Source organism: Lolium rigidum, chromosome 1, assembly GCF_022539505.1.
Source record: "Lolium rigidum isolate FL_2022 chromosome 1, APGP_CSIRO_Lrig_0.1, whole genome shotgun sequence".
In the NCBI taxonomy this organism is placed as follows: domain Eukaryota; kingdom Viridiplantae; phylum Streptophyta; class Magnoliopsida; order Poales; family Poaceae; genus Lolium; species Lolium rigidum.
In genome coordinates this window covers 26,753,114-26,780,450 of record NC_061508.1, presented here as the reverse complement: position 1 = coordinate 26,780,450, position 27,337 = coordinate 26,753,114, and the positions used below count along the sequence as shown (strand labels likewise).

Genomic DNA, 27,337 nt, shown 5'->3' with positions numbered 1-27,337 from the left:
CTTCGAAATATTGCGTTCGACGGTGCTTTTTCCAACGAATCTCGGCTCCGGTGCTTGATCCTCCAATAATGATGAAACATGCAAAATAGATGAAATAACATAAGTATTGTGTCCCAATATGAAATATATCAATGAATAATAGCAAATTATGATACAAAATAGTGATGCAAATTGGACGTATCAGCGTCTCAGTAAGGTTTTCCGTATCGTGGCTCTCGGTACTGGGGGTTTCGCGACGGAGGCTATTTGTAGGCGGAAGGGCAGGTAAAGAGGCGACACGAGGGGCCCACACTATAGGTCGGCGCGGCCAGGGCTTGGGCCGCGCCGCCCTATAGTCTGGCCACCTCGTGGCCCCACTTCGTCTCCTCTTCGGTCTTCTGGAAGCTTCGTGGCAAAATAGGACCACGGGCGTTGATTTCGTCCAATTCCGAGAATATTTCGTTACTAGGATTTACGAAACCAAAAACAGCGGAAAACAGACAAGCGGCACTTCGGCATCTTGTTAATAGGTTAGTTCCAGAAAATGCACGAATATGACATAAAGTGTGCATAAAACATGTAGATATCATCAATAATGTGGCATGGAACACAAGAAATTATCGATACGTCGGAGACGTATCACCTGTCACCAAATTAACACCTGCAGGCCGAGGCACAAGAGACCAAGTATCATTTCTCATCAAAGCATTAAACTCATCTAACATTGCGTCATGCCAATGGGGGTCTTGTAGTGCCACATGGTAGGAAGCTGGAAGGGGAGAGATGTGTGTTGTGGAGGCTGTGAGGTTGAAGTGCTGTTTGGGTAACCGGTTTTGCCGCGGGTCGCCATTTTGTGTGCGTTGTCGGGTGGGCGTACTGCGATGGCGCGAGGTGGGATAGGTGGTGGAGGTGGCGTTGTCTGGTTGGTAGGTGAGGTCGTGGTGGGACCAGCGGAATCTGGAGACGCGGGATTGGGCGTAGTGGGCGAGGCAGATGATGTGGAGACGCGTGCAGGCGTGGTGGGATCAGCGACAGGGGAAGGGTGGTCCGGACTGGGTGGGTCAGGTGTGGTGACAGTGTTTGGATCGGAGGGAGCAGGCGTGAGTGGTGGTGAGCCAGGCAGGTGAGGTGGCGGTTTGTGGTTGGCGGGTGCACGCAGCGGCAGAGCCGGGCGTGCGCCAACCGTTGGAAATGATGGGGCGCCGATCCCGGGGGAGATCCGCTCAGAGGCGATGGGATCCGGTGTGGCGGGTGGGTCTGTGGCGTCTGGTGGGGCGGAGTATGGAAAAATGGCCTCGTTGAAGACGACGTGCCGCGAGATGTGAATTTTGCGCGTCGTGAGATCAAGGTAGCGATAGCCCTTTTGTTCCCTAGGGTAGCCGAGGAAGATGCAGCGTGCGGAGCGTGGCATGAGTTTATGGGCGGCGGTGGAGGTAACGTTGGGGAAGCATAGGCAACCGAAGGTGCGCAGGTGGTCATACGAGGGTGGAGTGCCAAAGAGGAGGAAGTGAGGGGTGTTGTGCTGAATGGCTCGTGAGGGACGCAGATTGAGCACATGATTGGCAGTGTAGAGGGCTTCCACCCAAAATGTGGGAGGTAGAGTGGCTTGAAAGAGGAGTGTGCGCACAATGTCGTTTGTGGTCCTAATGAGTCGTTCGGCGCGGCCGTTCTGGGGCGAAGTGTAGGGGCAGGACAGACGAAGGGCGACGCCGTGGGAGGAGAAGAAAGCGCGCAAGTTGGTGGTGAGAAATTCACCACCATTGTCACATTGCATGCAGCGGATTGTTTTGTGAAATTGTGTGTGAATGTAGAGGAAGAAATTCTTGAGTATTTGAAAAGTATCTGATTTGTTAGTGAGAGGAAAGACCCAGGAGTAATGCGAGTAGTCATCAAGGATAATAAGGTAGTATTTGTAGCCCGAAAAGCTAACTATGGGAGAGGTCCACAAATCACGGTGAATTAAATCAAATGGTGATACGGCTCGGGAATGAGATAAAGTGAAAGGTAAGCGAGAATTTTTGCCTAATTGACAGGAATCACAAAACTAAATCGAGGAGTGTCTTTATTACATGAGGAAAGAAAATCTAGGGGTAGATGAGCCAGAGCTGCATTGCTAGGGTGACCGAGCCGCCGGTGCCATAAATCGCCAGAGATGGTAAGTGCAGAGGTGTGCTGGTCGCCGTTGGTGCCGTGGAAGGGATACGGATCGCCCGAGCTATTGGAGCGCATAAGGAGACGCCGGGTAGCCAAATCCTTCACGAGAAAAGCCAAACGGATCAAACTCCACGAAACAAAATTATCGCGCGAGAATTTACGAGTGCCGATGAGGTTTTTGACTATGTGTGGTGAGACGAGCACATTGTTGAGATAAAATGGGCGAGATGTGAGTTCAACAGATACCGGTGGCGACTATGGGTAGACGAGAGCCATTGCCTACGACGATATGTTGTGAATTTGGCTTGAATGAGGAATGAGAAGTGGTCAATGTACCTGGGTTACCGGTGACATGTGATGAGGCGCCGGAGTCCATGACCCAATCTCCACCGGAGGCGTGGAAGGCAGATCCGTAGCTTGGCGCGTTCTGGTACATGGTGGTGTATCCGGCCATGGGACCGGCAGCGGCGGCGCCGGTTGCAACGGAGATTGGATCGGAGGCGCCGGCGAGATTGAACGCATCTGGGGAAGGGGTGGGCGGCGCACGGGGCATTGGAGGGCGTTGTTGGATTGGGGTGAAGAGGGTTTCGTCAATGGGGTTGATCGGAGGTACGGGAGAGAAGGAGGAGTTTGTGGCCGAGGAGGTTCCGGCCATGTTTTTGAGCCTAAGCTCTGATACCAAGAAGGATTGTAGAATTGTCTGGTTGATTGCTAATGAGCTCAGGGGAGCCAGGTTTAGTACATGGCGATCATGAGATCGTGGGCAAGCAGAGGCGTGCGCAGACGCGTGCAGGCGCATGAATAGGGACTACTGAAGACTAGGACTACGGTGGTTACAACGGTACAGAGATTCAAGTTTCAACACTGAGTCCTAACTATACTATGGAACTATGGAAGCTAGCATGGATTAATTCCTAACAGAACATTGGGCCAATCCAATCATTCAAAAGTACACTGAACTTTGTACGTTTGTAGCCGGCCAGCAGCCTACCACACACCCACATGAGTGTGCGTCTCGGTGGAGCAATGACGAGCTTGATGCCCAGCTCCTCTACGCGGTGTTCGTTCGGTTCGAGGGGCCGGACGAATCGTATGGCACTAATAACTCTGAACCCAGCTGGATGGTCTTCAGGAACCTGGTATATGTTATGTGTTGTGGTGTGAGCTGGGTGTGTGTGGCCGAGAACGTATCCGGTGAAACAAGCCAATCTATGCACCAGCTGCACCAGGTGTACGAGCCTTTGGATGAAAATTGGGGGTACCAGATCAAACAAGTAGGTGGACTGCAGTCTGCCCGGTAAAGTTTACAAAGCTAACCTTTTAGTCTTGTTAAATTACACGATAATATGGCTGCACACGAACTAGCTAGACATTCAGGGGGTACTGAGTTGATTGTATGGCTCGATGACCCCCCTGATTTCATTCTTAGTGTGTTAGCACAGGATGCTTCTATTATGTAATCTTTGATGCCAGCAAGTTTCTTTCGCACTCTTTTCCTTACCAGGGTACCTAAGGGGGCTGGAAGGTTTTTAATGAGGCGGCTTGCTGGCTATTATTAATGAGAAGGTGTTTTATTGTCAAAAAAAAAATTACACGATAATACCTCCCTGTCCCATTGACCATCGTCTTCGCCTTGCCCTCTCATGTACCGATGCAGATCAGGATCCATTGCTGAAGTATCTGTGTTTCTCATATCTTCCATCGTTCGGTTCCAGCGAAAACGACCGCAGATTTCAATCAAACATAGCCAGGTGTAGTTCAAGCAGTCTCCTTATCTCACAACCTTGCAGCTCTAGTGAAAATCTGAGATCTCAATCCCAGTACCATTCCAAGTTTCTTTCAGACCACAACTTGCCAGGAGAAATCCCCAATCGAGGAATAATTTGTAGAGAGAACAATAAGATGGAGAGAGAAACTTGTATTCCCGAGCTCGCGTGTGCTACAGAGGTACAGAATATGCTACGAAGTAGAATAGAACGGAGAGAGATACGATCTGAGTTGTGGAGAGTTGACCGGATATGCAGAGGAAAATTTGCTTGATTCAAAGACATTACAGGGCCTTCTCTGCAATTGTGCCAGCAGCCCACCTTCTGCCTGGACCATGTCCGTTCGTTTTACATCCAAAAGCCGAAAATACACCGGTGCAGCAGGTGCATGAGTTGTGTCGTTTCATAGGATACGTTCTCGTGTGTGGCCAGCGGAACAAATATTGCTTTGTAACGCTTATAGTTGTCAAAATCGTGATTCTACTATGGATCCAACGATTTTGCCACCCAAATTAAGTGAACGATTTTACGATTCTGGAGTAAGTAGAGTCTAAGATTTTACGATTCTAAAAGTTAAGATCCTACGGCTTGCAATCGTACTAACGATGTTCTGATCCAATTCAGAATCACTATTTTGACAACTTTCACTACACTTTTCCTGGAAATATTCTAATCCAATCTAACCATGGAAAGAAGAACAGCAAAGAAAAGCCACATCGTAGTGAAAAAAAGAAGCCGCTTTCTCCTCCTCTGTGTTGCACTAATCTTACATCTGAACTATTCTATTGTTACTTCTGTTCAGGGTCCGAGTCAGTAGTTTATTTAACCTCAAAGCAGATCATAACGGTATCTTCTACATCGATTTCGTGCATTCTCTACTGTTCATGTGGTGTGTGCACGGAGTGGCGGCATTAGATATTTCCCCACTGTACCAAGTGCCACACGACCAACTATAAACGATCAGATCAGCCTCTGCGCAGGTTAATTAGCTAGCACTTAGCTGTGTTTGGCCCGGCACGGCTGCAGTTGCACAAGCTGCTTAGCCACCGACGTCGGCACAACTGTATGGTATATAAATATAGTAGTAGCACTGATTCCGTTTTGTAGGTTGGAAAATTTTGGTACTCATACGGCAGTAGGGGCTAGGCAGCAGCAGCCACAAATGTCGTCGAAAGTAATCTACTCCAGCTCAATGCCAAACTAACAAGACTCACCCAGGTCTTGGAACAAGGCAAAATACCCAGAAAACCCTTCAGTTTTTTTTTGACAAAGGTAGTAGACAAAATGCAAAAGCTTAAGATGATACCAAGTAAACGAAAAGCCTAAGTTCACATATCATCATGAAAGAAAAACGAAAAGCAGAACTCATCAGGATTCATGACATCGTACAATAGTTTGTACTACAAACGTAATACAGTACATACCCTGGTAGAAGAGACAGCTTTGATTTGGGTAATTGTGGTGGCTCACATGCACAGATCCCAGATCAGAACAACACTGAATAATTAATATCGTTATACAGCACAACAAGATTCCGATATCGAGATAAAATAATTTTGGACAAAATCATTTGGTTTAATAATAGCCATTAGCCCATTACTGGATGTCAAAATATTCGGCAGGAAATAAAGGTAATTCCACGAGGCACGGACCATATTCGGATTCAGAAACTATTGGACAGGTGGTTATTCAGCTATTGGCAAAGTATGAAAGTAACAGGAGTAGACACTAGACAGTACAAACAGCAAACCTGAACTCGTGAAGGGTTTTCTACTTTTTGTTAAGTTGAATCTTCGAAGCAGAGAACCTCTGCAGGCTACACTTAACTCAGAATTTTTCTACAAGCTTTAGTCGTTTATGTGTTACTTGTTTTTTATAAGATGAATACCCTGATAGATGGTAAAAAAAGACAGTAAAAGGGGGGAAAAAGATAGTTCACACGAACAATATTCAGCTCCAGAAAATTCGATAAGCCATTATTGAACAATGCTCAAGATAGAATGATAGCAACAATGTTAGGCAAATCCGCTCAAACAGTGTTTGGCAAGATGATACCAAACAATCTCCTAGTTCAATTTTCTATATTTTTAAAAGTACTTCCTCCATCCACTAATATAAGACGTTTTGGCAAGCTAAGGGAACAGAGGAACTAGAACACTACAACATTTAAGCTCTGCTGTCCACTTCCCTTTATTCGTGAAAACTAGTTCAGATTCTTTTGCCAACATCAACTCCTTCCTGGGATGTCATAACCAAAGGCAACTTTTCTATCAGAAAAAAGCTACCAGATAGTTCTATACTTTGGTGTTGAACTTCTAAAACAAAACTTGTGCTTCAGCTCTAAATTGCCTCCAATAAATGTTTGATTCAGTAACATTCATATTACTACTTAAAAGCATGAAAGAGAAGAATATGATTGACGCATCTCTACCAAATGCACATTAGGTGAGGTTTCGGCGCATGTTGTTCCATCTCCTTGGAGAAAAATGCAGAGAACATAATCAATCAGCTCAGTAACTTTTTAAATGTTCAGACCTACTTATTATCGACCATATTTTTAGGTCACGTAGGTACTGAACACAATGATCATCAATACCTTTGATGAGAAACCATTTAACCATGGTAGTGCATGTTACCTTGTCTTATCTTATTCGTTCTAACTTCATCATATTGAGACCATCCCACATCTCTGCCAAACACCTAACCCTCATGTATGCATCTCCTAAATGGCATCGCCGGAAATCCCATTGTGCATGGGCATGAGCTTAGACAAGGAGACCCACTCTCTCCGCTTCTTTTTGTGCTCGCGATCGACCCTTTGACCAAGATCCTTGAAGGTGCTACCCGCCATGGTCTCCTTCACAAGCTTCGTGGGCGTGGAAGTATTATGCGTACCTCCCTTTATGCGGATGACGCGGCGGTCTTTGTTGCTCCCTTCCGTGAGGACATAATCAACTTGGCTAAAATTCTTGAGAGCTTTGGGGAGGTCACCGGTCTTTGCACTAACTTCCAAAAGAGCTCTGTCGTCCCTATCCGGTGCAATAGGATCAATCTTGAGGATATTCTTGAGGGCATCCCGGCTACTAAAACCTCCTTCCACTTCAAGTACCTTGATCTCCCGATCTCGGTTTGGCAACTCAAGAGGGTTGACTTTCAACATCTTGAAGACAAATGCTCTGGAAAGCTTCCGTCTTGGGGAGGCAAGTTCATCACCATGGCCGGACGCCTGGAGCTTGTTAGATCGGTGATTACTTCGCAAGCCACCTACTACTCACACCACTAGGGTGAAGGATAGTTATTCTGCAACCCTTATTTTTTTCGCAGCCCTATATGTTTTATATGTGAAGTGAATTTTGTAGTACGCTAGAAGTAAATAAGAATATAAGAAAATATATGTTGTGTTTGCCATTTAATATGTATGAATATTTTCTTCATTTATTAATCACATATTTAATGTGGCGCAAAATACTAACATCTTGCTTTTCCAGTTGCACTAGAGCAGTAGAGATTTATGTGACTCACCATAAGGGAGCGTGGTGAGGGAATACCCAACCGGGTATGTCCGTAAGGGGGAGATGGCCCATAGATCTAGGGATGCATATGGCCCACTTACAACGACCCCTATGATGAGCTTACACAAGGAAGACAAGGCCGACGTCTAAAGTCAGGTCCAACGGGAGTTTGTATCCAAATCGGCTAAGGAGACTTGATGTGCAACGAAAGAAGAATAGCCAACTCTTGCTAGGACTCGATCACGAACAGACCCAGGATAGATTTGTAACCCTAAGTCATCCATGTACGGAAGGATCGTCTAGAGGGCGCATTTTTTCGCAAATCCTAGCTTACAAGCAATCTTGTATAGACAAGCAGGAAGTACGTTTTTACCTCCAGCTCGAGGGGGCAAACCTGGGTACATCATGTGCCAATCTCGTCATGGAATATCCGCGTCGTGTAGCTCCATGCTCCGTAAGCCACCCCATGGCTATTGTTGTGAAGAAACCACAACAAAACTGAGCTCGTTGACAAGATTTGGAGGCTCTGCAACTTGACATCCATGAGATCATGATATATGAATTCCCATGGACGACAATCAGTACCTTCTATTTGAATCTATGTTCCACCACATATAGAAAACCCTCTAGTGACTACGATAAGAGCATTTCTAGCCAATTTGTGGCATCTCAAGTATAATTAATTAGCTACACTTTAGCGACCTGTGGGGGCCTTCGTGTTACTAGAAAACATGTATTTCGTGTATTCTCTCCGTCCATAAAAGGATGTCTTATATTTGGATATAGCTATGCACTAAATAATGTCTACGTAATAGTGTACGCTTATTTGTGCTTTTGAGAAACCATGTAACAATCTTTGAATGATTAATATGTTAGGGTCATTTGAATTTCACAGGAGGTCAGGAGCCTAAATGAGATCAAGTAGTACATACTAATATGTTAACCGACAAGGTGCTGAACATACTGCTACAACTTCTGAGGTAGCACCGTAGCAGGTGAAGCTCGGGAACACCAAATTGCTAATACTAATTTGTTTGACAAAGCAACATCACTGTCTCCGATCTAGTATAATGTAAGAGTGCAAGACTCTTCCTCCATCCCGTATATGTTCTACGAGACATGGTTGGAAATCGTCCTATTTGTCAAGACGAGAGCTTTGATGTGCTTCATGTGGCTTCCCGTGTGAAGGAAGAGACAATGCAATTACCCGTGACTCTTTCTATTTTCTTTTGTTATGAATGTGGAACTTCTCGTTGTTCTCATGAAATCGGTGGAACGCCTCTCTTGCTAGTTAAAGAAAGAAGAAGAAAGTACTAACAAATCAATTCGAAGGTCTTTGCCTCCAAAACTGATAGAAAATGGAGTTCTTGCTCTCCTCCTGCCTCTGTGTGCGAGTTCAAAGTTTAAACCACGAACCAATCAATCCTTGCCGTCGCCATCTTCGATTTATTGTTGTACCTCGGATGAACATATCCCATTTCATCGACCAGTTTATATATCACGACATCCGACAAGTGGTGCCATTCATGTCCTTCGACCGAGTACAACCTCAAAAAAGCCGCGATAAGAAGGCAAGAAGCCAACACACCGAGAAAGAGGTCCGGCGGGAATGGAGGTGGTGAATTGGGTCAGCGGGGCGGCGGTTGCCTGCGCGGTCCTTCTGCTTACCACCACATGCCATGCCGGCCAGACCAGCGAGTATCGGCGGCAGCTCGAACAGGCCATGGACATGCCGCTCGACGCTGACGTCTTCCGCGCTCCGGCCGGCTGCAATACGCCGCAGCAGGTAAACCCAGGGCTGCCGGTGATTTAGCATGTTTCCGTCACTCCGATGAACAGTTTTTTCTCTTTGAGAAAAGTCGCCTCTATGTTTGCCTGAGTACCTGTGCCACAGTGTCACTCGAACAAGTTCAGTTTTGGAACTACTTACTTACATGCACTCGACAAGTCTTGGATGATTGGGTTGGAGGAGTCTAATTGGCGGTCAGGGCAGAGCTAGCATATGTAATGAATGGTGTCAAATACTCCGTAGCACTAATGGAATTTTACTATTTCTCTTCGTAAATGAAGCAATACTCTTAGAAATTCGAAATGACACCGGTAAATTCGAGAAAATTACAAAAAACCACCACATTTCAGGCAGTAGTTTCAAAAAACCACCACTTTACGATTTTTTTCAAAAAACCACCATTCTACAGGTAACACGTAACAGATAGCACTGATTCCACTCTGATGCTGGTTTAATCGCCAAACTGACATGTGGGTCCCACTGTCAGGCTGACGTGGCAACTGATTAACGCTGAAGGGAGAAGCACCATATATTGGTTATAGTTCTGGACTTATTTGTAAATTTTCTTTCCTTTTTCTTTTCCTTATTATTTTCCACCACATCCTCATCGTGCGTTGACCAATTTGCCTGGAGGCCCGATGCTATGTGCGCGTCGGTTAGAGGCCAGCCCGCACCGCTCTGGCTGGTGCTCGGCCGCGCCGTCCTGGTCGGCGATGGAGCTCATCTCGCCAGCCCCTGGCCAAACCTCGCCCCGCTCTGCTCTAGCCGGCGCTCGAACGGACCACGCCCTGCCCGAACATCGCCCCGCGCCGCTCTGGTCGAAGCTCGGCCGGACCTCGCCCGTCCCGCCATGGCTGGCGTTCTCCCGCGCTGGCCCCGCGCCCGCCCCGCCAGCGCTCGCCCGTGCTCACCCTGCCATGGCTGGCGCTCACCCGCGCGGGCCCTTGCCAGCCCTAGCCGTCGCGCCCTGGCGGGACCTCGCCCGTGCCGCCTGGCGGAGCTCGCACCCATGCCCCCGAGCCCGCCTGCGGCTGCCGGAGAGGAGGACGGGCCTGCCTGCGCCCTTACCGCCAAGCTGCCGTCGTCGCGGCGAGGTCTTGCGCCGCATGGTCTGCGCGCATCTCCGCCGTCGGCTGGCCGTAGGCATCACTGGAACCGGCCCCGACGGCTTCGGCCCGACCTGGAGATGGCCTGGCGCCCGCGCGAACTGTTCACGATGGAGAATGGTGAGGACGGCGACGCAATTGCGACCTACCGGAGCGGAGGAAGACGAACACGACGACGGCGGCAGACAGTATCCCGTGCCGATTCCTTCAGCAGGAACGACCTTTGTGTCGTGGAGGAGTAAAATGACATAGTAGCTGGTCTCCGCGTGGTCTACAGATACGGGAAGGAGCATGATGCCGACGGCGGCGCGCTCCGAATGCCGTTCGCGTTCTCGACCAACAGAGGAGAAGAGAGAGGCCACTTGGGGCCGGGATGAAGGTCACGACTAGGCAGGTCAAGGGCGCATGCATAGCCGAGCTGGGACGGGTTGGAGCTCGGCGGACGACGACGACGCTCGTAGCTCGGCGGACGACGGCGGCGCTCGTGCTGCAGATCCCCGGCCTCCCCTGACGCCCTATCGCCTCCACGCCGCCGCCCACAACGCCGCGCCCGCCCCTTGCCGGAGCCGGAGCTCGCCGCGACGCGCCCGCCCCTGCCCAAGCCGGAGCTCGCCGCAGCCGGTCGCGGCCACCCCGCTGGAGCCCGGCCGCGCCCGCCCCCTTGCCAGGTTCGCCGGTGATGGCCCTGCCCGGACTCCTATCTGTGCGGACTTGCCAGCATCGCCGACGGTGCCTAGCTCCCGTGGATAGGAGTCTGGAGGGAGAAGAAACTGACAGTGGGCCCCACGATAACTTACAAAAAAACCCAAAATTTTGCAACCCTTCATCGATGGCCTCCGTTGACCGTTTTTGACTGCCACGCAGCCTAACAGTGGGGCCTAACAGTGATCCTTGCACCACGCCCTGTCTATCGACTCCTCGACCAGCCCGTCACCGTCTTTAACCATCCCTCTAGGCGCACCCTCCAAGTTCATTCCTCACGGGAGTCAGTGTCGCCGCGGCCACCCATGCCAGCCCCAATTCCTGCTCAATAGAGCACTCCCTCCCTTGTGAACTCTCGGCGTTGGAGGAAGACGACAGAAAGAAGAAACGAATAGGGGAGAGGGCAGAGCGGAGCATGCGGGCGAGGGTAGACAAGGGAAAGTGTCGGACTCCACGCGATGGACGTGTGGTGGCAACTGATCGTGGCCATGATCACCCACTAGAGAGATATTTCAGACTAGGTCATTCTCTCCATGAAAGTTAGTCCAAACTATCTATAAGTGCAGTCACTTTTAGTGGAAACTGTAGACATTGGCCTATGTTTTTTTGAGAGAATATGGTCTTTATTGATCAAGCAACATCATTACAAAGTTCAACCCGAATTAACTCCGGGATTACATCGACAGAAATATTACAAACTGAAGGCTCAGCAGAATGAGCCAATTTATGAGCTACCACATTCGATATCCTACTAGAGAATCTGAAGATACAGGACTGAAAGTCCGTTTTCAGAGTTTTGATATCACCAACGATAATGCCGAGAGTAGAGCGATCACGAGCTGTAGAAGAAATCCTCTGTATCAGCGATAGACAATCGGACACCAGGATGATCTTCTGAAAACCACGCTCCTTGGAGACTGACAGCGCGCACCGAATAGCAAGAGCCTCCGCCATCTCCGGAGTCGGGAAGCCAGTCAGGCCTTCACTACAAGAGAGGATGAAAGCACCACAGTGATCCCTGAAAACGGCTCCCCAACCCATTCGCCGTTCAGTAGGGAACAAGGCCGCGTCAACATTGACACATATCCAGCCTGCCGGTGGAGGATTCCAGCGTGGAACCACTGTCTCCACCCCGCTTCTGCTAGGAACTTTGATTTTAAACATGAATTTTAAAATCATCTCCACATAGGCCACAACCTTGGATGCAACACGCAAGGGATGCAGCTGTACCTGATTATTCCTGGTATCATTTCGAGCTTCCCACACATGCCAGCAAGTGACTGCAAGAACCGTGGCATTTGTGTCACTCTCTCGCTTCAGAAACTCGAAAATCCATTGCTTCATATTGACAAGCTCCTTCCTGCAAAGCTTCAGCTTAAAGTGCTCCTTCACCTCAGCCCAAACAGCTCTTGCAAAGGGAGACATTGGCCTATGTTCTTGTTACATTTAACAGTTCCAGTCAATCCAAAGATTTCACGACTGATCTTCGTGTACTACATGGATGGATATGGTAGATTGTGTATCTTCTCTCTTTTTTCATTGGCTCCCAATTATATGTTATGCTCTTCTGGCTACTTCTCACACTTACTTTATGGGAGCCCACAAGTTTAACATCACAAACCAATGTTTTTAAATTGAAGTAATGCCTATGTCAGTTCTAAAGGCTAATCTGCCATCTCATATCTGGTATTGCTTAGTTTGGTCGTTGGAGCTCTTTTAAAAACCTTTTTGTTCTTACTGCATAGGATAAAATACTGTGATGCCTTTTCTATGATAAGAACTTTTTTGCTCTTACTTAATCTTGCTACTTATATAATTTAATGATATGATGATGTCTTTTCAGGATACTGATGTGTGTTATTTCTTACTCCATATAATTACAAAAATCTTATAGAGTAAAAGAAATAGTACTCCTCCATTCCTTCTTACAAGCTGTACTAGTTTTTTAAACGTCAAAGTACGCTAACTTTGACCAAGTTTTTAGAAAAAAATACCAACCTTTCCAATACTAAATAAGTAATTATAAAAATATATTTCATGGTGAATCTTTTCTTGCGGGGAATTTATTCTGGGAATATCTCACGACGAATATAATTATACCATTTTAGTATTGTAGAGCTTGATATTATTTTCAAGTAGTGTAATTTGACTCTTAAAAAACTAATACACCTTATAAGAAGGAACAGAGGGAGTATGATTGTGGTCGCCACCGTGTTTTATTGTGCCCTTTCACATTGGTTGGTGTCATGCTCTAATAGGTTCATATCACACAAGGAGACCATGATGGCAAAGCCATGATAATCTCATGGGTGACGACAATAGAGCCTGGATCAAGCACAGTGCTTTACGGGACTTCAGAAGATAACCTCAACCATTCTGCAAAGGGGAAGTTAACTCAGTATACGTTCTACAACTATACCTCAGGATACATTCATCATTGTACAATAAAGAAGTTGAAGGTTATCAGCTCATCAAAAAAATTATCATTTATATTTTGTAAAGGCTGGAATCTTGGTTCAATACTTAATTATGAATTTGTTACAGTTTGACACAAAGTATTATTATGCTGTTGGGACCAAAGAGACAATGAGGAAATTTTGGTTCAGGACTCCTCCGAAAAGTGGCCCAGATGTTCCATATACATTTGGTCTGATAGGTATTGTCAAATGTGCTCGGTTGTGTGTATATGATATAGTTCTTTATGAGAATAATAATTCACAAAATCTGCTTGTTATCTGTGAGTAATATTAGTGAAAACGTACTATTGTGTTCAGGTGATCTTGGTCAGAGTTTCGACTCAAATGTCACTCTCGCTCATTACGAGTCCAATTCAAAAGCCCAGGCAGTGCTTTTTGTTGGGGACCTGACATACGCAGATAATTACCCATACAATGATAATGTAAGGTGGGATACATGGGGAAGATTTGTAGAGCGGAATCTTGCATACCAGCCTTGGATCTGGACAGCTGGAAACCATGACATAGATTTTGCTCCTGAACTTGTAAGGATAACTCCCTTCTGTTTCAAATGTACAATAAAAAGTTAATTTAGTTATGTATATTGCCGGTAAAAAGAACATTGCACGTATTTGCAGGGCGAAACAAAGCCATTCAAGCCATACAGCCAGAGGTACCCCACCCCTTATAAGGCCTCTGGTAGCACAGCACCTTACTGGTATTCCATCAAAAGAGCTTCTGCTTATATCATTGTCCTGGCATCATACTCTGCATATGGTAAGCCATGTTGTTCTGACACTGCGTTTTGTTCATTCTGCTGTAAATATAAGCAAAAACAATTTTCACCATTAACGTAAGATCACTTCTGAGGGAAAGAACAATTCAATTTGTTTGCTTTTTTTGTTTCAACATAAAAAATTTGTTTGCTTGGGCCAGTAGCCCAGTACTAAGAAATAATGAAGGTAACTAGACAGGTCTGTTTTGTTTGCCAGGAAAACATACTCCTCAGTACACGTGGCTTCGAGCGGAGTTCGCCAAGGTCAACAGGAGCGAAACGCCATGGTTGATTGTTCTGATGCACGCTCCATTGTACAACAGCTACTACTACCACTATATGGAAGGTGAAAGCATGAGGGTGTTGTACGAGCCATGGTTTGTGAAGTACAAAGTTGATCTTGTGTTTGCAGGGCATGTCCATGCCTATGAACGGACAGTAAGTTGACTAGTTTATCCTCTTCAAGCCATCAGTTTAACTGAGCCTCGTTCTTCTGCTTATGGAATAACACCTCAATCCTGAGCTCCTGAAGAAACAAATTTTGTTCTCTGGCTGCAGCATAGGATATCAAATATCGCATACAACGTTATGAATGGCCTGTGCACCCCGGTCCGAGACCAGTCTGCACCCGTCTACATAACCATCGGTGATGGAGGAAACCAGGGAGGGCTGGCCACCAAGTAAGATGGACCATAGTTGCATCCACTAACTCAACAGATATGCATAGATCAAGCTTATCTTAACAGCAATATCGGCCTGCGTCTATATTTTTGCGATGCTGCAGCATGTCGGAACCGCAGCCAGCCTACTCGGCGTTCAGGGAGGCAAGCTTCGGGCATGCCATCCTGGACATCAAGAACCGGACGCACGCATACTACGCGTGGCACCGCAACCAGGACGGCACCGCCGTTGCGGCCGAATCCCGTTGGTTCACCAACAGGTACTGGATGCCCACGGATGATTCCTTCGACGATCCCCAGTGATGATATGAAAAGAAAAATATGTGTTCGTCCACGTATGCTTCCTCGTTCAATAAGTGTCACCTCCGACACTGAACACACAGCGTCCTCCTGTGTATTCAGAGTACGGTTTAGGCCGCTCAGCTGCAGGTTGTGCTTTGTCGATTGAGAAAAACACGCACCATGTGGATTGTTATAGGTCTGCAGTATCTATCTGTATTGCAATGGTAATTTTACATGAAGCGCCAGGTAGCGGCATGCTGTATAATATGCACGTACCTCTTACGCTGGCAGTTTTTGTTGAAAACTAAAATGTATATAACTCTTGAACTCCATGCAAAACGCAACAGCTGGCCGGTCCATCATCTACCTTCTCCGTGAAGTCACAGCAACAAGAGAGACATCAGCAGTGGACCGAATTACCAGATTGGCCGGTAAAGTTCAGAAAGAGAGGAATAGGAGGTTCCATGCTTCCAAATGGTGTTCTCTCCTTCAACTTCAAGATTTAATTTTGGCACCCCATGCCAGACAGTTGCTTTACTGGTACGGTCGAGGTTCTAAGTCTCCTAGGTTGATTAATTCATAACAGAGCACTGGGCCAACCAATCATTTACAAAGTACACTCAACTTCGTACTCCATTTGTAACCTGCCTACCACACAACCACATGTGTGTGCATCTTGGTAGAGCATGTACAAGCTTGATTCCCAACTCCTCTACGCGGTGTGAGGGACCAGACGAATAGTCTAGCACTAATAACTCGAACCTAGCTAGCTGCTAGCTCAGTTTTTGGTTTTAGAAACCAGCTGGTACGTGTGTTGTGTGTGTTTAATGTGTGGTTATCTGGATGTGTGGTAAACGGAATAAATTTTTCCTGATTAATAACATAGCTTTCCTGGGAAATATTGTAAGCTAACCAAGCAAAGTACCAAAAGAAAGAAAACAATTACATCCTAGTTAAAAAGAAAGTCATCTCCTCCTCCATTCTATTTGAGTTATAAGATATGCGTTGTTTTATTACTTTTGTTCAGGATCCGGGTCAGTAGCTTAACTAACCTAAATAACAGATCATTATGGTATCTTCTACAGCTATCACTTTTTTTTACTGTTCATGTGGTATGTGCACGGAGTGGTGGCAATAGATATTTCCCCACTGTACCAAGTGCATCACGGTTTGCTATAAATGATCAAATCAGTTTCTGCGCAGGTTAGCTAGCACTTAGCTGTGTTTGGCCCAGCACGGTTGCAGTTGCCCAAGCTGTTTAGCCACCAACAAGCCAAAGCTCCAGACAACATTGATGAGTTAGGAGATTTTGATACTCACACAGCATTAGGGGGCAGACAGTAGCATAAAATATGTCAGAAATGATCTACGCCAGCTCAGTGCAAAACTGACACGACTCACCCAGGTTTTGGAACAAGGGAACCCCCTGAAAATGGCGAAGTTCAGAGAGCATTAGGAAAAAAACAGAAGCTTTTCAGGGTTGATGGCAATGTACAGAACTACAGATAATAGTAGCTTGGATCATAATTTATACATACCGTTATAGCAGAGACAGGGAACCTGATCAGCTTTTTCACTGTGAGTAGGTGTGACTTGGGTCATTGTGGTGGCTCACATGCACAGATCCCAGATCACAACAGCACTGAATAATTAATGTCCCTTTGTCCCTATACAGCACAGCAAGATCTGAACATCGAGATAAAGTTTTGAACAAGTGGATTTGGTATAAGCATAAGTAAGTTCATAATAATGACTGGATGTGAATATATTCTGCAGGAAATAAACAGAGCGCAGGGTCTTGAGCTATTGGCAAATTAAGAAAAGTACCAAGAATACATAATAGACAGCAGACACAGCATACTTTAGTTCATGAAGGGTTTTGTTCTTTTATTAGTTGATTCTTTAAAGCAAAGAACCTCTACAATTAACTCAGAGTTGGTATAGAAGCCTTAATCATTTAGTACTCATTTTTGCATTACTTGATTTTTTATAAAATAAATAACACCGTGAATGAGCAGAACATTAAACAGAAATGAAGGTAGCTCCACGAACCATATTCTGTTCCAGAAACTTTAAAGCCTTTGTTGAATAATGGTCAAGACAGTATCATCTTTTACAACAATTCCTTGGTCCATTTGTTAGGTGCCAGTTTTTTTAAGGACAATGACAGGCACAATGTGAGGAAAACCGCTCAAAAACAATGTTACTCCCTCCGGCCCAATGTGAGGTGTACTCCTGAACTGCGTCAATTAATTTGGGCCAGATGGAGCATATAAAATACCAACAAATCATTTCCTATATTTTTTTATAGTAGAGCACTACAACATTTAATTTTGTTAGCATATATATGTTTCTGTCCATCTTTGCGTAAGCCTGTATGACATATGATGTCATGTTCAGCTGTACTATAAATACATCATGGCACAATGACACAGACCAATGTCACCTGCGCACCCCTAGTTCTATATGATAGCCACAATATGCACCGCTACAGATATAGGGCTTCAAATTTCTCTCTGCTGTCCAACTTTCCTTCGTTCGCAAAAAACCAGCTTAGAATCCTTTTGCAAACATCAACTAATTCTTGGGATGGCATAATCATAGGAAACTTTGCTATCCAAAATATGCTACCAGATAGTTCTGCATTTCTGTTGCTGAACTTCTACAGAAAAACTTGTGACTCTAAATTGCCTCCAAGAAATGATTGATTCAGTAACATTCAAGTTACTCCTTAAGGGCATCAAAGAGAAAAATAGAATTGATACATCTCTGTGAAGTGCAAACTGAGTGAGAATTTGACACAGGTTGTTCCATCTCCTTGGAGAAAATGCAGAGAACAATATCAATCAGGTCAGTAGCTGTTTCAATGTTCAGACCTACTTATTATCTGTAGATCTCCCATCTTTTAGGTCACGTAGGTACTGAACACGATGATCATCAATCCCCTTGACAAGAAACCATTTAATCATGGTAGTGCAGGTTACCTTGTCTGGTTTTATTCGTTCTATCTTCATCATATTGAGAACATCCCACATCTCTGCCAAGCATCCCACCCTCCCATATGCATCCACCAAACAGTTAAAGAACACAATATCCAGCGCTGTGTCTGAATTCTCGACAATCCTTAACACTGTCTCTATTTTCTTAACTTGATCAGCCCTTCCATAAGCTCGAATCAACGAACAGAGGGTAACACAGTTAGGCTTTATGCGGTCAGATTTCATCAGTCTAAAGATATATTCCATCTGTTCAAGATCCCCAGCCCTTCCGAATGCATCAATAACGACATTGTATGTGACTATTGTCCAGGAATAGTAATACTTCTGCATGTACTCCATCACAGCTCCCATCTTCTCATACATTTTAGCTTTACCATAAGAATCAAGTAAAATGTTGTACGTCTTTATGTTTGGAGAGATACCAGAAGCCTGGAACTTCTCGTAGCAGCTTTCCATTGTCTCAATCTGACCACTGCTACCAAAAGCTCTTAGAGTAGAATTCATTGTCCACACATCAGGTTTGCAGTTTTCAGACAACATCTCGAGAAGAGTTGACTCCATCTCAGCATACCTTAAACATTAGATTAAAAGCCCATTAGCTTAATAACTTCAGAAAAGTCCACTTTAGTTAAAACATGTCTACCACATGACAGCCATGTCCACATATTTAACTCATTGATGTGTTTCTTTTTTTAGCATTTTTTGTGAGGGTAATCTTATTGAACTTATAGTTCTGTGCTTCACATCCACATCACCTAAAACTACTCTTGAAACCACCTAAGAGTAAAATGGCGGTTCAGTAACTCGAGGTTGTAATTCGAAAGGTGAACTTCTGCCAGAGTTCAGGGTTGAGAAGTAGACCCTTTTCATTGCTTATCATGGATACCATGTCAGGGAGAACAACATTTGGAACTAGGAAAGGCATTCAGATCAATATCCAATTTTGTTTTCCTAAAAGTTGTATTATTGGAAGAAGTGATGCAAATCCATCACATGATCTAGTACCATAGAGAAGTGAATTTATGCAAGAGTTCAGGGTTGAGAAGCACACATCCTATTCATTACTTATCACAGAAATCATGCCAGCAACAAGATCTCAAGTAACTCAAGGTTGCAATTCGAATGATTTTACTGTAAGGTTGAAAAGTGAAGTTCTGGCAGAGTTCAGGGTTGAGAAGTAGACCCTATTCATTACTTATAATGGAAATCATGCCAGGAAGAACAAGATTTAGAAAAATTGGAAATATATTCAGATGAAAACAATATCCGATTTTATTTTCCTAAAAGTTGGACTATTCGAACAAGTGAAGCAAGTCCGTAGCATGATCTAGTACACGTGACAGAGAAGTGAGAAACAGTAGCAGTTTCCAGTATATGTTTAACAGCTTTATAATGATGAAAGCGGCAACTTAAATATTCAGATTATCATAAGCACATGTTCTTCTCGCCGATTACCTTCCTGCTTTCCCATGAGCATCAATGAGAGTATTGTAAGTCACGGTGTTGGGGCGGATGCCCGCATTCGCCATATCCTCCAGCAAACCCTTGACCCTGTCGAAGTCATAGGCGTGCAAGCAGGACTTGATGAGGATGGAGTAGGTCTGGACATCGGGCCGGCAGCCAGGGGTGGCCTTCATCTGATCAAGCAGGGAGAAAGCCCTGTCGAAGCTGCCGCTCCTGCTGTAGGCGGAGACGAGGGCCGTGTAGGACTCGAGGTTGGGCGCGCAGCCCTCGTCGAGCATGGCCTGGAAGAGCTCGTGCGCCTTCTCCGGCTGCTTGCACTTGCCGAGCATGGTGATGAGCTTGATGTACACGCCCACGTACGGCCTGTACCACACCTGGTCCCGCATTAGCTCGAACACCTGGGCGTCGATGGGCGCGGTAGTTAAGGTCAGGGTGAAATGTGGAATGGAGGCGTCGGTGAGGGGGGAGGCGGTACCTTGAGGGCGGATTCCCAGCGGAGCGCGGCGACGCGGTCGTGGAGGGACTCGAGGACGGTGCGGGGGAGGAGGCGGCGGGTGCCCTTGCCGGGCACGCGCTTGTCGAGGACGGCCTTGGTGGCCTCGCGGCGGAGGATGATGGAGAGCGCCTTCCGGGAGGCGATCTTGCGGTTCACCTCCTCCTTCCGCTGCCTCTCGAACTCCTGCGCCTCGGCCTCCGCCTGCTCCTCCTCCTCCCGCCGCCGCCTCCTCTCCCCAGCGTTGGACGCCGCGCGCTGCTGCTGCTGCGGCAGCTCGCGCGGCGAGGCGGCTGGTGGACGACGGCGCGTGGACGTGCTGAAGGAGGAGGGCGAGGGGAGCGCGGGGAAGGGGGAGGCCACCGGCGCGGCGGCCATTTTTGTGGGAAGGGGAATTGGAAGCGAGCTTGGCGCGCAGCTGCGGTGCGGAGCGATGGAGATTTTTTGCGAAGGACTGGATGAGACTGAGTGACTGACTGAGCAACCAACAGGAAAGAGAAGGGGCTCCGTGGACCGTCCGATGGAGAAACAACGCCTGGGATCTCTTGTACTGTAATACAGACGCTCTCCAGCCAGCGCATAGGAGGACTGCTGTAGTCTGGTTGAGAAAAAAAATAGTTCAGGTTTGGGGCTTTGGGCTAATTTTTTGCACATCATAGGTCGGATTAATAAGATACAGGCAATGCTGTGACGCTTAAGACAAGCTACTTCGATGATTCAAATCACAGGTCATCGTAAATTCGTAATCTTATGTTGGAACCGGTACTTTACTGTTACAGTTTCTAGTATGGTTCTTTTATGTTCATCGTGCAACAAACGGATCACAGAAATTTTGGGTAATTTGTGGTTGGCACTTTGGCCTGTAAAATCGCTAAACATCAAAGCAGTGTAGGAGCAACATAGCTCGACCAGAAGGGAAGCAAGCAGTAGACCACGAAAACCAAGCAACCTGAACTTGGCTCAGCTCGGCCATGCTCTGTTCCCCTTGCATTAAGACGGTATGAGTTCCAAACTGATCTGGTTAAAGTTACAATGCGGCATGTTTCAGCAATTCATGTCTTCCTTTACAAGAACACTCGACACAGCACCAAGCTTTTCTTTCTCTACATGTTTGAGTCCAGGGGCCCGGCCGAAGGCGACGGACAGTCCTGTAATGCAGCAGCCTGGCTTTGACGCGGTGGCACGGCCCCAGAGGGCCAGGGGCTCGTCGTCCGGTCTTAGCGAGATCTTCAGATTTTCAGCAGTGCCACCGCGCTCTTTCTTCACATGAAAGACCCAACTTAGTTTCTCCCCTGCATCACTACATGTAGGAGTCCAAGTACCCGAAGGAGTGGACCATCCTATAATGCAGCAGGCTGGCGTACACACGGTCGCAAACACCCACAAACAGGGTCTCGTCGTCTGGACTAAGCGAGATCCCGGAGATCTCGCCAAAGAAGTCAATCTCCTGCCGCTTTCTGTAGCACTCGGCAGCGCTGTAGACATGCACAAAGTCGGCGGGCTCAGAGAAGAGAAGGAACCGGCCGTCGGAGGAGTAGCGGATGCATCGGATGGCGCCAATGTTGCCTCTTAGGACCTCCAGGGAGGTCGATGGGTTCCGGATGTCCCAGACCCGGCATGTCTTGTCCTGGTTCCCCGTTGCGAATGTAACACCATCCGGGTGCCATGCCGTGGCAAACGAGTAGTCCAGATGGCCAACTAGGGTAGAAGCTATCTGCACACAGGAAAGGAAGATTTAATGGTAATGTCTCTGTCCAGGTAACATAACATGGTCCAGATAATGCCTACAAAGTTGCTTTTTTCTACAGAAAAGAAGCCGGAACCCTGCCTATTTACATCGATAGGAAATACACAAAGATAACCTTCAAATGCAGTGTAAATATAATCAAGGTGCTTACATCTCATTAACTAGTAGCGCAAGGTGGCAATAAAAGAACTTAAGTATAATATAATAATGAGGATAGCTGAGATTTTCTTTTTGATAATGGGTGAATAACAGCTGAGATACCAACATGAGGCTAGCTGAGAACAAACATATACCTTCCCATTTCGTGAATCAACAAGAAGAGCATCCCGATCATCTCCAACTACTGCCAAAAGTTTCTTGTCCGGGCTCACGGATGTGTGCTGTCATTGACAGAGGATGAGAAGTAAGGGTACCATAACCTGAATCTTTTTGTGGGTCTTGAAGAGATAAAACTTACATTCACTGGCCAGTCAAAGCGCAAGTGATTCAAGAGCTGAAATCTTTCCATGTCAAATTCACGAACACCAGAATCATTATTCGACACCGTAATGCGCAAACTTCCACTGCATGAGTATTTTGCAAACCTTTAGATTTCTGTAACAATACCTGCATTGTCAGATGAGAGGTCTGTAGGAAAATGTTTTACCTTGTAGATCTGTGTATATCCATGGCATTTGTGATAGCATTGTCACTCAAGGTAGTCCTTGTGCAGAACTTAACATCACCGTCTCGTAAACTCTACATCAAGACATAAATATGGAGCATGTCAGCCTACAATTTACGATTTTCCCTTTGTTATAAAAATTAGGGATTTCATTCTAGAGTAAACTAAACAACAACAATTAAAAAGGTGACTTGGCTCCCATATATCCACTGGTTAGGTTAACCTAACATAAAAAAACAGCTCAGTGGGCCTTGAGGTTCAGCCCCAAAATGCTTAGGGCTTGTTTGGTACTAGAGTTTTAGTGGGGATTAGCGGGGATAATCAGCCTCCACCTCTGCTCCGATGCCCAGCTGCGCCTCTGATTAGCTCTTCCTGCCCCAACCTGCACTTGTCCAGATCCACCTCCGGTCTCTCCCGTTCACTGTCGAGCCCGACGCTGTACTGTGGCCCTCCTTCGCCCCGAAATTTCTCCCAAGGTTGAACTTCTACATGCAAGTTCCTTGGGAGTTGTTCTAACCTGCCTTCTTGGCCATATGCTCAAGTTTTAGTGAATAGGTCTTTGTCCATGTTGTATGTTTATGATGTAATCCTTACATGGGTGTATACTGCACTTAGTTTGAAATGAAATTAATGTGATCATGTCTCATATTCTTACTTGGGAAGACGTTCAATTGTTTTCCATGTATGAAACATGAGCATGTGGATTACCCACCTTGAGACTATAGGTAGCATTTAAGATTGTCCATTTTTTATCAAACTACTTGAAGAATGTTTCATTGTATTTTCTGATTCCATGGGGATCTTGTGACAGAGTTATTTCAGGTTGGAATGGATTGTCGACATTCAGGAAGTAGCATATAAAACAGTGTCTCCTGGAAGTGGCAGATTATTTTGTCCTTTGATTCTGAGTTTAGTGTACAGTAGTCCTTTTTTTGCTGAATGGGAAAGTAACATACAATAGTCTCCAAGGATAAATTGAATGTTACTAGTTTGTTTACACCTAAACCAAAGTTTTAGTATTGCAATATAATTTTTATTTGCACCGAGTCTTCGAGCCGGCCAAGCTTTGCGACTATTTGCCATATGCTATGTTGTATTCTTATTCCCTAAGTAGTTGTCCTAGCCTACCTTTGCATAATGTTAAAAGTGGAACCTTAAACCTTAATAACCAATGGTTAACCATTCCTAACCCTAATAACCTAATGGTTAACCCATTTTTATCTTTTAAACAGAATGATTCAATAGGTTCGAGTTTGGAATATAAATGGTTAACTAAATCCCATCGTGACTAACAATAGGATATAGGGCCCGGTTAATACGCAGGATAGGAAGTAAAATAGGATAAGCACCGGAATTCAATGTCATGTCTCCTGGATTCCTACAGGAACTACATAAAGCATATCTGTTTGGATGCTCCACGTGGACTTTGTAGTGGGATACTTCTAGATTAGCGAGAGAAGAGTGGTGATAAAGGGCATATTGCATTGCACTTTTCAAAGTACATGAAAACATGAGGTTTGACTAGATGTTTACGACTCTCCGAAAGGTGAAGGCAAGGAAGATTTGGGTATAGGATTTTTTCAAAGCCAAACCAAAACAAAAAGGATTCATGGGAAAAAATCCTACAGGCTTCTATTCTATTACCTACAATTTTTTTTTATTCCAAACAAGCCCAAAGGATGCTTTTACTTTTATCTACCATTGACCATTCGGCAACTTTCGATATGGAATACTGAGCACAAACAGGAGTAGGACAAAACTGGAAGAAAACGAAGTGCAACGGATACAGCTAATTTGAGTGGAGGTTACAGTAATAGTAACAATACCTAACACCTTACCTTGCAAATTAGTTCTCCTTGGAAACCACCAGCAACCAATAAACCCTCATTCACTGCAAGTGTGCTAACTTGAACACCAGTAAACCCTTCTAGTGAACTGCCAGGATATTTCTGTGCAACCAATAAATTAATATTTACTACTTGCATAATCGGTTTTACATTAAAAAGGAACATTGGAGTTGGGGGTAAAAATAAAAAGAATAAAGTAGACATATTTGATCAAAACGAAGCAAGCAGGAAATCTAAAAGAGGAATACCTGTGCTGGAGCAACATGCCCCGAGAAATCAAGAACATCTGACATTTTGTGAGACAGTGATGACCAGTGTCCTACTGTGGAATTTGACATGAAATAAACATCATGCTTTGAAGTTGCCCATAACAAATTCCGAAGCTGCAGAAATAACAATTGGTCAGTATGACAGCCTTAGGAATTATTAATAGATATGTCTAATTGGCCTGATCTATATTAGAGAATGAAGCAGATGTCATGCAATGCAGACAGCTTACATCACTGATTACTCATATCCAGCCATGGTCCAAACAGTGCTTTCAAAACCCCACTATAACCTTTACTGTCTATTTTCCAGGATTGTACTTACCTTCACCGCATACCTTTTAATAGTTTCATGCGAAAATTAATATAACCACTACAATATTTGATTTGGAATACTGCGGTACCATTAATGAAATTAAACCATTTTAGTGACATCCTTGAAATAGCAATCCCATAAAACATGTAACAATAGTTTCCTTTTCAAAAAAAATTACTTGTATGGATGCAAAAAAGACACAAACTTTGCAAGAAAGCGGAATAGATGGTAATAAGAAACTAAGAAAGAGGAGAATGTAATTCCGTATAATGTTTGCTAATAGGTGAAATAAGTAAGTCATCTTACATATCCTACACTAATTAAATACAGGAAAGGTCGCAATTTACCTGAAAATGGAGAATTGATGGTTTCACTACTCGAGTATTGTACCGAAATTCATAGTATTTACTGTTCCCCTCCACTTGCTTGCACAACTAAAAACATTTAAGAGGATCTTTTCAGGAAATCTGATCATCTGGAACACAAACAAACAAACACTGACTAATACCATTAATAGTAATTAAGACCTTATTCATAAGCTCTCCGGATTGAGGGAAGTTTTCATAGTTCTTGTACTGTTCCAGCCTAGCTTTTCTGTAATCCTTCCTGGTAATTTGTAACCTCTCCCATGGTATGCCTTGTATATCCTTTCCCGCCCTTGCTTCAGCTGCCGATGTGTCAGTTATCCTAGTGAGCTGGAAAATAGTCAAACATCAATATACTTTAGCTTAAAACTCGGCCCATTTTATAGAAGGCACTGGAAAAAATGCATCAAAAAGCAACTATTTATCCTTGATAAGCTACATCAGTCACAATATATGCTTGTGATCTTAATGATTGGAAGATAGACTCAAGTACAGACACGTGACGTAAGCACTAAACACGTAGAAGGTTCTTATGCAAAATCCCAAAACATGACCCCGTGTGGTAATTTTAATTCAACAGGTGAACCGGCCCAACCGTTATCAACAAGGCTAAGTTACCAGTCTTGTTTTCTAGCAGAAAGCCCTGTTTTACACTCCTTGGTCTAAGCAAATTCAAAAGGCACCGAAAAAAATGCATCCGTAATGCCTGGCCAAGAGGGGCATTGAAAATTATGCGCTGATGCCACTTGCGAAAACGACCCGCCCGACAGAGAGAGTGGCAAGCCAAATCATTATTGGCTGGGGATAAGCATAACTAGCAGTGCAGAGCAGCATGATTGGGCAGATACCAATCTGCTCCACAAAGCACCATTGACACCAAGTCCCCACTTGAACATAAATAATTTAGCAGGGAAAAAAGACTAAATGTGGAAAATTCAGCACTGTCCCTAGAAAGTAGCTTTGTGCACGCGTTTATGTTTATAACTGGACTAAGGTTCCTCCTTCAGTCAACGTTTGTTTTGAACGAGCAATTTACCCGCCTTCCATAAAATATTCGATGGCGAGTTAAGCTTCTCTGCTTCGTCATAACAGAACACGCTACTGTTTTCTTTAGAAATGCTTTTATCTCCCGGTATACCCACGGAGTAGCACTTCATGACATAGCGGTAGAAAATTAATCTTAAATCGTGGCATTATTAAGAATGAATGAACCCTACTCATCTTCTAAAAAAAGAATGAACCCTACCTACTGTGGGCACAAGGTCGATTCATGGGCATGAACAACCTTAAAGAGCCCGCCGGCGGCCGGCGGTAATCAGGACGTGCTACCCACTAAGACCTAAACAATCTCATGCCGGCTAATTTTAACTGAAAAAGCAAACCCTCGGACAGACAGACAGCCAGTCAATCAACCAATCAACGAACCGAAAGTCAGGTGCGGGCGCTCAGATTTACGATTAGGGAAAACAACCAGCGCGGCGACCAGCCAGCAACAGCAACAGCAACAGCAAGAGAGCGCCAGGGGAAGTGGTTTACTGACCAGCGCGTACTCGTCGTCGCCGTCCGCGTCGTTCCCCCGGCCGGCGGCGTCGCGGCCGTGCTGGAGCTCGCTGTCCGCCTCCACGTCCATCTCCATCTCCATCTCGCCGTCCGACGCGGCCCCGCCGTCGTCGTCGTGATCGTCCATTTCCACGCGGGCCGCCGCCGCCGCCTCGCCTCGCCGCAGAGACATACGCGCGCGCCTCCAAGGAGCTAGACGAACCGTACTTGTGTTGCGCGGAGCAAGCAACGCACGCGCGCAGAGCAGCGCCGGCAAGGGCGGGGTTGAGGAAGCGCGGCGGGGAGTCGAGGGCAAAGGGGGTAGGAGGGAGGGAGGAGCTACGTCGGCGGCGGGCTGGGGGTGAGGAGGAGGAGGATGGGCAACGCGGCAGAGACGTGTGGAGGGGAACGCGGCTGGGCTGTCTCCTTTTTGTGC

The 27,337-nt window shown here is 45.7% G+C and overlaps 3 protein-coding genes across 13 annotated transcripts; 1 reads left to right on the top strand and 2 right to left on the bottom strand.

The window, feature by feature from the left end:
- The first annotated feature begins 9,020 nt into the window (after window positions 1–9,020).
- On the top strand, window positions 9,021–15,222 carry LOC124705964 (purple acid phosphatase 2-like). The gene is made up of 8 exons (XM_047237651.1): window positions 9,021–9,197; window positions 13,267–13,467; window positions 13,553–13,664; window positions 13,783–14,009; window positions 14,103–14,241; window positions 14,457–14,677; window positions 14,798–14,919; window positions 15,024–15,222. Exons 1-8 carry the CDS (start codon window positions 9,021–9,023, stop codon window positions 15,220–15,222), a joined length of 1,398 nt encoding a protein of 465 aa, XP_047093607.1.
- On the bottom strand, window positions 13,799–20,535 carry LOC124685113 (pentatricopeptide repeat-containing protein At5g48730, chloroplastic). 11 transcript variants are annotated; one of them, XM_047219433.1, is made up of 8 exons: window positions 20,140–20,535; window positions 19,656–20,062; window positions 17,254–18,771; window positions 16,740–16,868; window positions 16,603–16,627; window positions 14,147–14,232; window positions 13,956–14,026; window positions 13,799–13,871 (listed from the first exon to the last, which is right to left on the bottom strand). In XM_047219433.1, the coding sequence occupies exons 1-3, from the start codon at window positions 20,533–20,535 to the stop codon at window positions 18,078–18,080; spliced, it is 1,497 nt and encodes a 498-aa protein (XP_047075389.1). In that variant the 3' UTR covers window positions 13,799–13,871; window positions 13,956–14,026; window positions 14,147–14,232; window positions 16,603–16,627; window positions 16,740–16,868; window positions 17,254–18,077. The 11 variants fall into 11 exon arrangements, with proteins under 11 accessions (XP_047075389.1, XP_047075380.1, XP_047075382.1 ...); XM_047219424.1 differs by having other exon boundaries at window positions 14,147–16,627; XM_047219426.1 differs by having other exon boundaries at window positions 13,956–14,023; window positions 14,147–16,627.
- A 757-nt stretch (window positions 20,536–21,292) lies between these two features.
- Window positions 21,293–27,094, bottom strand: LOC124705954 (uncharacterized WD repeat-containing protein C2A9.03-like). Its single transcript, XM_047237640.1, has 9 exons — window positions 26,903–27,094; window positions 25,525–25,692; window positions 25,345–25,431; window positions 24,664–24,798; window positions 24,407–24,517; window positions 22,551–22,642; window positions 22,362–22,467; window positions 22,198–22,284; window positions 21,293–21,871 (listed from the first exon to the last, which is right to left on the bottom strand). The coding sequence occupies exons 1-9, from the start codon at window positions 27,092–27,094 to the stop codon at window positions 21,458–21,460; spliced, it is 1,392 nt and encodes a 463-aa protein (XP_047093596.1). The 3' UTR covers window positions 21,293–21,457.
- Window positions 27,095–27,337: the final 243 nt, after the last annotated feature.

Excerpts from the sequence above, each read along its gene's own strand:
- LOC124705964 (XM_047237651.1), top strand. The coding sequence starts at position 9,021 with ATGGAGGTGGTGAATTGGGTCAGCGGGGCGGCGGTTGCCTGCGCGGTC. Across the intron at positions 13,468-13,552 it reads GTACAATAAAGAAGTTGAAG|TTTGACACAAAGTATTATTA; the intron begins GTTATCAGCTCA and ends AATTTGTTACAG. Across the intron at positions 14,678-14,797 it reads TCCATGCCTATGAACGGACA|CATAGGATATCAAATATCGC; the intron begins GTAAGTTGACTA and ends CTCTGGCTGCAG.
- LOC124685113 (XM_047219423.1), bottom strand. The coding sequence starts at position 20,535 with ATGGCCGCCGCGCCGGTGGCCTCCCCCTTCCCCGCGCTCCCCTCGCCC. Across the intron at positions 20,063-20,139 it reads GCTGGGAATCCGCCCTCAAG|GTGTTCGAGCTAATGCGGGA; the intron begins GTACCGCCTCCC and ends ATCGACGCCCAG. Across the intron at positions 18,772-19,655 it reads GCTCATGGGAAAGCAGGAAG|GTATGCTGAGATGGAGTCAA; the intron begins GTAATCGGCGAG and ends CTAATGTTTAAG.
- LOC124705954 (XM_047237640.1), bottom strand. The coding sequence starts at position 27,094 with ATGTCTCTGCGGCGAGGCGAGGCGGCGGCGGCGGCCCGCGTGGAAATG. Across the intron at positions 25,693-26,902 it reads GCGACGACGAGTACGCGCTG|CTCACTAGGATAACTGACAC; the intron begins GTCAGTAAACCA and ends ACTATTTTCCAG. Across the intron at positions 22,643-24,406 it reads AAGGAGAACTAATTTGCAAG|AGTTTACGAGACGGTGATGT; the intron begins GTAAGGTGTTAG and ends GTCTTGATGTAG.